The sequence below is a fragment of the Corythoichthys intestinalis genome, chromosome 15, assembly GCF_030265065.1.
Source record: "Corythoichthys intestinalis isolate RoL2023-P3 chromosome 15, ASM3026506v1, whole genome shotgun sequence".
Lineage (NCBI taxonomy): Eukaryota > Metazoa > Chordata > Actinopteri > Syngnathiformes > Syngnathidae > Corythoichthys > Corythoichthys intestinalis.
In genome coordinates this window covers 33,613,462-33,624,122 of record NC_080409.1, presented here as the reverse complement: position 1 = coordinate 33,624,122, position 10,661 = coordinate 33,613,462, and the positions used below count along the sequence as shown (strand labels likewise).

The window sequence follows — 10,661 nt, the reverse complement described above, 5'->3', positions numbered from 1 at the left end:
TATATTAAAAAAAGGCATGTCCGATATTTTTTTGCCGATTCCGATACTTTGAAAATGACGTGATCGGACCCGATCGATCGGCATCGACATCTCTAGTATATACACATCTTGACACTGTTCGAGTTCAATCAACTGTTCAAGCTGTTGTTGGTAGCGTTTGAAAGCTTAGGTTTAAAGAAATTCTCAATATCCATCTTGCCTCCTCTGATGTAGTTTTGGCTAAGCAAAGCAAAGGATAGTCTCCAAAGTCACATGATCTGTTCGGAAAATGATTTTGACCCGTTATGAAAACTGTACGTTGTAGGATTTTTGTTGTTTGTTTTCTTGCCTAACAACTTTTACAGACAACATTCTAATGGCTAGGTCTTTATTTCAAAGGGGAAGTTCAGAATTTTTTACATTAGGCTTAATCTTGGAGTTAGCGGGGGTTTAATTAGGCGTTGGAGTTGATCTAAACAAATTTCGTGCAGTTTGTCAGTTATTTGTCAGTTTATGGCTCCGGAATGGCTAAGCTAGGGCGAGTCAATGGCGGTTGAAATCAACTCCATCGACTAATTAAACCCCTGCTAACTCAAAGATTAAGCTTTATGTGAAAAACTCAATTACATGTGATTACATTTTTCTGTTATTTTTATGTTGAGGCAGCAAAAGGAGAAAAATTGGTAAAAAGTAACTGATAAGTTACTTTTAAAGTAACTTAGTTACTTTGATAATTGGTAAAGTAACTAGATTACTTTTTTGAGGTGTAATCAGTAATCAGTCATTACTAGAGATGTCCCGATCGATCGGGATGATCGGGTCCGATCACGTCATTTTCAAAGTATCGGAATCAGCAAAAAAATATCGGACATGCCTTTTTTTTAATATATATATATATATATATATATATTCTTTAATTAAATCGTTTTCTAATTGTATTTAACGTTACAGACATAATATGTTACACTCATCCAGAGTCTTTAGTTTTGGCTTAAGGTAGGGTTATCAAATTTATCCCGATAATGGCGGTAATTAATTTTTAAAAAAATGTTTCACGTTAAAATATTTAACGCAATTAATGCTTGTGTTGCACGACCCACTCACGCATTGTCGCGCTCAATCTGTAATGGCGCCGTTTTACCTATATAGAGAGATAAAAGGCAGCGTAAAATGAGTAGAGTGAATTTTGGAAGCCGTGTGAGCCTTTTTTAATTGGCTAAAGCCTTACAGTCCCTCTCCCTATGAATAGAAATATCGTGGGAAGCAATGTGGGGAAGCAAGGTAGTAATTGATCTTTTTCTTAACACTGTTATTTCCCAACGCAGAGAAGATATATCAATTGGTAGCACTACGCACAGTCATGGTTCCACTTCCCATCATGCATTTGGGCATGGCTACAGTATCATTTACTGAAAGCTCAACAAAAACACTAGATGGCAATATTTAGTCACAATATATAAAGTCACAAGTCTTTCTATCTGTGGATCCCTCTCACAGAAAGAATGTTAATAATGTAAATGCCATCTTGAGGATTTATTGTCATAATAAACAAATACAGTACTCATGTACTGTATGTTGAATGTATATGTTAGTCCGAGTTTTATTCATTTTTTTCTTAATGCATTGCCAAAATGTATATGATCTGGAAAAATTATCGGGAATGATTGGAATTGAATCGGGAGCAAAAAAAAGCAATCGGATCGGGAAATATCGGGATTGGCAGATACTCAAACTAAAACGATCGGGATCGGATCGGGAGCAAAAAAGCATGATCGGAACAACCCTAGTTATTACTTTAAGTAATCCGTGACAACACTGCTCATTACTATTCATGCTTCACACATCCGCTGGAAACAGAAATGTTGTTTAATCCATATGCAGCTGACGGGTAGATGAGGATTTTACAACACTATGCGCTCATGCGCTGGTCCTCACGGGAAACGCAGTCTTCCTTAAGGCAAAACACTACTGCTTTTGTCCACCGGCGTCGCTAAAATCGACCAAAACTGAAAAGTTAACAAGTGTTGCTTTAAGTCTTTCAATCTGCTATTTTATTGCTAACAATGAACAGCATCCATTTTGTGGTGCAATCCTTTTTTGAACAATGCAGTGAACAGTGATGATGTAACACGATTAGGCAGAAATCATAACAGTACACAGGTCTTATGTTCTTTATCCTCTGCAAAGAATAACTAATGTTAGCACCTTTACAATGTTTCCTGTAGGATTTTTTGTCAGTAGTGGGGGCAGAAATAAATTTCAATGAACACATTTTACATGATTTCAACTGTATTTATTTTTTACATATAAATATAAGTTTGATTAAATATATATTAAAATAGAATATATTAAGTATTTCTTATTCATTGAACAGATATATTAACATCTTGTGATAAACAAAAATACAAAATAAAAGGAAAAAGCTGGTCTCGTAGTAGGAGTCGCCTGCAGCATAGACTTCATAATGTTATATATATTATGAATGTTATATGTATTATGAAGTCTATGCATGCAGCTATTAACGTTAGCCTACTGCTATCAGTAGTTTACTCTGATTAGCGACACTGACAAATTAACTAACTGCCAGTAGGTTACGTAACATTAGCGGGTCATCAATATATTGTGAACCTCTATGGGGATTTATACTTGTCGCAATATCCATAACATTCAATGAATCTCAACACAACGTTGCTTTAAGACATTTTGTTTGTGGGTAAAGTGATTGTGACAGGCCAGCTCCAGAGACTACACTGGCCCAGGCCCAGCAGGTCCTGAGCACACACCTGAAACATGTACTTCCTTCCTGGACTCAGACCCATCACCTCCATGCTTGTTCTCTCCAACGGACCCAGCTGCAGGAAACACAAGGCCAGAATAAGCAAGGGTGCAGGAGCATTGACAGTTTTACATCTATGGGTGGCAAATAACGTAATTTTTGCACTATAAGGTGCACCTGACTAAAAGCCGCACCCTTCAAATTTGGCACGAAAAAGGGCTTTTGCCCATAAATAAGCCGCACTGGACTATAAGCCGCCGCTGTCCTCACTGTATTATGGGATATTTACACCAAACGATATGAACCAGTAACACTTTACTTGACAGCGGTATCATACGACCGTCATAAGACCAAATGAACCACCATGAAGCTTTGAACCAAACCAATTTGAACCAAGCTTCATTGCTTCAAGAAACTGGCCACCACTGCTCACTTGGGGGCAACAGTCAACCTCTACTGCCAACTGCTGTCAACACTGTTATCGTCCAACATGCCACCAAGCATGCATTGCAGCGCTACAGATGTAAATAACAATCAAAATTCATGTTCTGTGCTAATTATTTCTTCAGTTACTGCTCCAGTTGTTTCATTAATTGTGAGTTTTTAATTAACAGTGGTGCCATAAGAATGTCATTAGACCAGTGTCTTTCATCCAGTGTGCCGTGGTACACTAGTGTGCGGTGAGAGATCGTCAGGTGTGCCGCAAGAAATTATCCTTTATTGCTTTTTTTTTTTTTTTTAATTAATTTGACAGGCCGAGTTGCAGTAGGAAGGAATTAAATAGAAAGTTGCAGTCGGGTCCAGATGAGCGAAGTATTGCTCGTGTCGCATTCAATAACTGCTCAGATTTCCAGCCATCAGCAACCTTGTTGTCCGTGACAACGTGGACCACAGCACGTCTACTGTACATCATTTGATTAGACTCGTCAAGAGTCAATATACATGAAAGTGATCATGAACATGAAAGTTATCTCACCTTTGAATGAGTGTAAAATATCCAAGCTGGACATAAATGGAGTTAGTGACATAATTTGTCGGATGACATTTAATGACATCTGTCATAAGAATTCAGTAAAGCACATGATGTCATTTCATAATTATGACAGATTTTTGTAGGCCTGAACGATGTTGGAAAAAAACTTGTTGCGATTTTTTGGGGGTTTGCGATATATTGCGATATTATATTGCGATATTAAAAAATATATATATATGTTTTTTTTTCACTAGATGACTTGAATAGCTGTTTGGAAAGGTTTTGGATGACTTACCATCACCACAGTGTACAGTGATCCCTCGTTTTTCGCTGTTAATGGGGACCAGAACCCGCCGCGATAAGTGAAAAACCACAAAGTTGCGCACCCCACCCCCCCCACCCCCAAATTTTTGTTCTTTTTGTGTGTGTGTGTGTTTTTTGTATTTATTCAGATTTAGCATTGGAAGGACATACATATAAGACATGTTTTTTTCTCACTTTTCCTCCCAAAGTGATTTAAAAAATGTACATAAATAAATGGTTTTTAAGCTCTTAAAATGTCATAATATTGATCAGTTTTAAACAAAACTGTCCAACCAAATAATTTTTAACAAAAATAAAGTACTGTAGTAGATAAATGCTTGCCTTTATTAAATGCTTCTGTTTATCTACCTTAGCTGTGAGCGTTGGAGTGACATGTAGAAATTTCAAACTCCTCATGATCACTTCTGGCATTTATATGTCTCCAACATCTCCACACACGCACACATTCATTCCAGCGCGGCTTCCTTGCAGAAACTGTTTAACAAGTTAAACGATGATTGACAGATTGCTGCCTGGCTTCTTTGGCCAGATCAAAGCCATCGTTAACTTTAATAAGCAAGTGCCGCAGTGACTGAGAGGAACAAAGGGCTGGGAGAGGGAGGGTGTGAGGCTGTGCGCAGAGCAGAAAGCAAGGCGTATATGGATTTTAAAAAAACAAAAAAAAACTATCGCACGTCCTTGCGATGGGATTATCGGGCACGCGCACATTGCGATGGCGATGTTTAAACGATATATCGTTCAGGCTTAGATTTTTGACACTGCTGTCAAATAAAGTGTTACCTATTAACCCAAATAAATCGACAAAAAAGCCGCAGGATTCAAAATAAAGGAAAAAAGTAGCTTTTTACAGTCCGAAAATTACAGTAGTAGTCATTGGAATGTCACACTGATTGATGAATGAATGATTTTTGAGCCGTTCAAGGTAATATTCAAAACATTATGAACTCGTTAGGCCATTGGTGCTCCAAAAATGTGGTGGCTTTTCATATATTAGTGCTTTCAGTAAATTGCCTGGATGTACCCTGCAAATTGCAAATACCAAATGATTGATGACCACAACCAAAGCTCTGACATTAGCAGAAGAGAACTTACACTGACAGACATGGATTGGCCCTTGTGCTCCCACTGGTACATGATCCGGTACTTGAGTGGCGCCATGTCCAGGTGAGACCACGTCGGTGGGGCCGACCACTCAATCAACACCTTCCTGTTATGGTGGGGGGACACCTTGACGTTCACAGGGGGGTCGGGTTTCACTGCAAGCAGAAGATGTCACTGGTGAGCGTTGACTTAAGAGTTTAGATTTTGCCATGGATCCAAATTCTGCCGTCTGATGCGTCAGTCAAACACAAACATGTACTTGCAATACACATTTGTAGCAATCTTATGAACCCTATGACAAATGTGATTGAAAGTTGACTTTTTTTGTCGTGTTATTCAACAATTTTAATCATGAACTAATCCGGATGACGTAAGTGGTTCAGGTATATAATAGTTTTCTATCCTATTTATTTCTTGGACACATTGGCGCAAATAGGCGGATTAACTGTCAACAATTCCTATCATTTTGGATGATGCGGTGAACAACTTGGGTTAAAACTCACCAATGTCTTCCAGCATGAAGCTTTTGAGGTGAGAGGTACTGTTTCCTGTTGACCACAGTGTTGTCACGTTGATGACGTAATCGGTCAGAAGCTTTAAGTTGGGCAGGTGACAGTGCCACAGCTGTAAAAAAACAAATAAATAAATAATCACGACTTATATGGGGAAAAGTTTTATTTTTAGTCAGGTGCTATAGCTATGTTATTACTATGTAATTACATAGGTTAACATATTTCTCCTTATTTACTCCCCAAACTCAAGTTAAAATTCAATGCCCGCAATGGTTTTCAGCTAGGACAAAATGCAAATGATCAAGTTTCAGTGTCATTGATGACAACAGACGTCCAATCCTTTAGATGTCTACAGTCGTCACTGGCAGTCAATGAGTTAAAAGTGGCACCTGCTCTGAAGAGGATGAGGCAGAGGAGGAAACGGGTGGAGTAAGATGGCACGGTTTGCTGATTGATGGGTGCCGTCTCTCACTGGGGAAAAAAAAACAGTTTTACACAAATACTATTAAACCCACAATAATCAATGTAGTTGTAATAACACAATTCTACCTGTAGGAGGCAATGTAGCGCAGAGGTGATACATTAGCGGGCTCAGGCCACGAGCAGAAGGTGACGTTGGGGTAACTTGCACACCAACAGTGCACATCTGGAACATCTAATTCAGGATTTTAAAAAAATAATTAATCAGTTGCTTTTTCTAATTGTATGGAATTTTGTGGTCAGGACATCTGACTCACTGATGTAAGGTAACAAGTTTGAATCCAAATGTAGTCTAAAGCTGGTTCTAACTGTCGTTGTTGTTGTCTTTGTTTTCATTGACAGCCATGCACGTCCGAATTTCCCATTTATCTTCAATCGCAAAAAACGTGTGATTCTGAAGGTTGTGAAGTAAGGCCATGCCATTAATGGCCATGTATGTCGATTCTATTAATGCCAACATACTTGCATTCCATTGACGTATATGGCAGAAAACACTCAGGTCAAGTTCAGCTCTGAGACCCCCAATTTGGCCAAATTTCAAAATTGTCCGATATGCGTGTGTGATACATCATTGGAAAGCTTAAAATCTCCATTTTCTGGGGGATGAAAATTTTTGAACAGGAGGGCATTTATTTAAAAAAAAAATGTTTTTTAAACAGAAAAACCCTATCTGGAGGCGAGAGCACGCGAGAGCAGAATTACAGACGCCATGACTTTAACGAGATATTATCGCGTACTTACCTTGTTTTGATCCTAAAACTCCATGTAGCATGTATCACTGAGTGTCAAGACACAGTTGCGAATGGCCACAGCACACATTTTGGGGGGATTTTGTGGGTGAAACAAAGCAATATAACAAGGGTCGCAATGCAGAAATCGCAGACATCAAGATTTTCATTTTCACATATTTACCCATTTAAACGTTTTTTTTTTTTTTCCCCTTTGTTTGGATCGATTATTTATCATCTAATATATCGGAGAAAATGCGACAGTAACAAAAAAATACAATTAAGCTATAGTTATGAGGTAGATATCCGTGCCTTTTTTTCAGGCGCCATTTTTTTTATTGTGACGTAATTTGTTTAAAAGTTTAAAATATGCGAGTGAATGATTTTTTAACCCATTATAGCCTAATGTGTCACATTTGATACACTTAGAATTTCATTATTTTGAGACGAATTTAGAATTTAGAATTTAAAAAAAAAAAAATTTTTAAATGATGGATACAAATCAACACATGCATCTGCAGGTTCCATGAGAAAAAAAAATCTGGATTTAGCTAGGGTTATAGATATTATAGCGCTTATTACACATATTCATTTTGATTTTTCTTTTTCTACAAATTTGAAAAAAGTACCATTAGGACTTTATTTTTTAAATTTTCGGATTCTCTGACAATTGCTTCATGTTACAGGCTTTAAAGGGTAAAGTCGTTTTTTGTTTGTTTTTTTTTTAAACGAAATATTAGACATAAAATAATGATTCTAAGCTAAAAATGACAAATATTTTGAATAATAAATACAATTAATCACCTTAGTTTTATGGCTGGGTTAAAACAAAAGCGGTTGTGTGACGTCTGTAAATAGGGGTTTTCAGGGTAAAACGGACAAATAAAAAATATTTCGGGGGCTTAATGCGCCATGAATCTGCTATGGCAGCATATAGACATATTGTTCTATCAAACACAACAGTTCTTTTCACTTGAAATACAGAGGTTTATTTTAAAGAGGGGTGTAGGAGCAGAATCTGTTTTTTCAGTCTTGTCTGTGTTTTCCGCCATATGTAAGTCGATCCCATGTATGTCAAAATATCAGGAAGTGACATGATATCAACAGGAAAGCCAATGGGGGGCAGGACCTCTAAGGGAGGCTGCTGATTCCTGGGTACGCACTCACTATGTTTGCAGGTGACCTCCAGCGCCCTCCCCTCTTACCCTGGTAACCCCTGTAATACAACAGGCACATCTGCGGCGCGTCAGGAACGCAAGTCCTTATTTGGGTGCCAATGGAATGTCGATGCGCTATAATGATAAGATAATATGGTCTAAAATCACAACTACACGTTTTTTTTACCATTGAAAATGAATGGGAAATTTGGATGTGCATGTCTTTCAATAGCATGGCCTACAAAAAGTGCCATATGCAAAAAAAAAAAGAACAAAAAAAAAAAACCTGCCATATGCCAAAAACCATTTCGCCATATACCCAAAAAATGCCCAAAGCCATTTTGCGATATACAGTGGGGCAAACAATTATTTAGTCAACCACTAATTGTGCAAGTTCTCCCACTTGAAAATATTAGCGAGGCTTGTAATTGCCAACATGGGTAAACCTGAACCATGAGAGACAGAATGTGGGAAAAAAAAAACAGAAAATCACATTGTTTGATTTTTAAAGAATTTATTTGCAAATCATGGTGGAAAATAAGTATTTGGTCAATACCAAAAGTTCATCTCGATACTTTGTTATGTACCCTTTGTTGGCAATAACGGAGGCCGAACGTTTTCTGTAACTCTTCATTAGCTTTTCACACACTGTTGCTGGTATTTTGGCCCATTCCTCCATGCAGATCTCCTATAGAGCAGTGATGTTTTGGGGCTGTCGTTGGGCAACATGGACTTTCAACTCCCTCTACAGGGTTGAGATCTGGAGACTGGCAAGGCCACTCCAGGACCTTGAAATGCTTCTTACGAAGCCACTCCTTTGTTGCCCTGGCTGTGTGTTTGGGATCATTGTCATGCTGAAAGACCCAGCCACGTCTCATCTTCAATGCCCTTGCTGATGGAAGGAGGTTTTCACTCAAAATCTCTATACATGGCCCCATTCATGCTTTCCTTTACACAGATCAGTCGTCCTGGTCCCTTTGCAGAAAAACAGCCCCAAAGCATATTGTTTCCACCCCCATGCTTCACAGTGGGTATGGTGTTCTTCAGATGCAATTGAGTATTCTTTCTCCTCCAAACACGAGAACCTGTGTTTCTACCAAAAAGTTCTATTTTGGTTTCATCTGACCATAACACATTCTCCCAGTCCTCTTCTGGATCATCCAAATGCTCTCTAGCGAACCGCAGACAGGCCTGGATGTGTACTGGCTTCAGCAGGGGGACACGTCTGGCAGTGCAGGATTTGAGTCCCTGGCGGCGGATTGTGTTACTGATAGTAGCCTTTGTTACCGTGGTCCCAGCTCTCTGTAGGTCATTCACTAGGTCCCCCCGTGTGGTTCTGGGATTTTTGCTCACCGTTCTTGTTATCATTTTGACGCCACGGGGTGAGATCTTGCATGGAGCCCCAGATTGAGGGAGATTATCAGTGCTCTTGTATGTCTTCCATTTTCTAATAATTGCTCCCACAGTTGATTTCTTTACACCAAGCGTTTTACCTATTGCAGATTCAGTTTTCCCAGCCTGGTGCAGGTCTACCATTTTGTCTCTGGTGTCCTTGGCCAGCTCTTTGGTCTTGGCCATAGTGGAGTTTGGAGTGTGACTGATTGAGGTTGTGGACAGGTGTCTTTTATACAGATAATGAGTTAAAACAGATGCTATTAATAGAGGTAACGAGTGGAGCCTCGTTAGACCTCCTTGACAGCCAGAAATCTTGCTAGTTTGTAGGTGACCAAATACTTATTTTCCACTCTAATTTGGAAATAAATTCTTTAAAAATCAAACAATGTGATTTTCTGTTTTTTTCCCCCACACATTCTGTCTCTCATGGTTAAGGTTTACATATGTTGACAATTACAGGCCTCTCTAATCTTTTCAAGAAGGAGAACTTGCACAATTGGTTGTTGACTTAAAACTTATTTGCCCCACTGTACCAAAAAACTTCTATATGCCAAAACTCATTTTGCCATAAACAAAAGAAAAAAACAACCATATGCTAAAAACCATTTTGCCATATACCCCAAAAAATGCCATATCCCAAAACAAATGCCACATGCCAAAAGCCATTTTGCCAGATACCCAAAAACGCCATATGCCAAAAGACATTTTGCCAGATACCAAATACCACTTTTCGTTCTCTGCCTTGCAGAATGCCTGTTTTTGGATGGGAAAAACTATAAAAGTTCCTCAGCACCCCATGCTGCGAGTGACTTCCAGCGCCCCTGCCAAAAGCTTTCATTTTTACCACCCCAAGATAAAATTTCTTGTAACATTTGTAAACAAAACAAACAAATAAAAACAAGTCATTTCAGCTGTTTGACTTTTTGGGTGATAGTTTTTTAGTATTTCACAAAAATACAAAAATTCTATTCCAAGACCAAACAGATAGAGGACGTTGCATGCTACTCACCAGCTGATGTCGCCGCATCAATGGCGACAACCAACACGAGAAGAATCCAGTAACGTGCGCAAGTCATCATGAAGTGACTTCGTGGTTCAAATAGACGCCTTATAAAGCGTCTGGTGGTGAAAGCGAAAGAGGAACCTATACCGCCGCACAGGAAAACCCACGGCGTGAAACAACCACGCATTTCTGACGTCGTCGGGAATGTTTGCTTCAGTCATGTGGCCATTCTA

At 38.8% G+C, this 10,661-nt stretch overlaps 1 protein-coding gene across 1 annotated transcript; it reads right to left on the bottom strand.

Annotated features, from left to right (window-relative positions):
- Nucleotides 1-2,672: 2,672 nt before the first annotated feature.
- Nucleotides 2,673-10,501, bottom strand: ebi3 (Epstein-Barr virus induced 3). The gene is made up of 6 exons (XM_057858751.1): nucleotides 10,435-10,501; nucleotides 6,215-6,320; nucleotides 6,055-6,136; nucleotides 5,657-5,777; nucleotides 5,145-5,308; nucleotides 2,673-2,831 (listed from the first exon to the last, which is right to left on the bottom strand). Exons 1-6 carry the CDS (start codon nucleotides 10,499-10,501, stop codon nucleotides 2,673-2,675), a joined length of 699 nt encoding a protein of 232 aa, XP_057714734.1.
- Nucleotides 10,502-10,661: the final 160 nt, after the last annotated feature.

Bases quoted from the DNA above. Each gene is read 5' to 3' on its own strand.
- ebi3 (XM_057858751.1), bottom strand. From the start codon at position 10,501: ATGACTTGCGCACGTTACTGGATTCTTCTCGTGTTGGTTGTCGCCATT. The intron at 5,778-6,054 runs GTGCCACTTTTA...GTTTTTTTACAG, and splicing joins CCTCATCCTCTTCAGAGCAG to CTGTGGCACTGTCACCTGCC. The intron at 5,309-5,656 runs GTGAGTTTTAAC...TTCTGCTTGCAG, and splicing joins CTTCATGCTGGAAGACATTG to TGAAACCCGACCCCCCTGTG.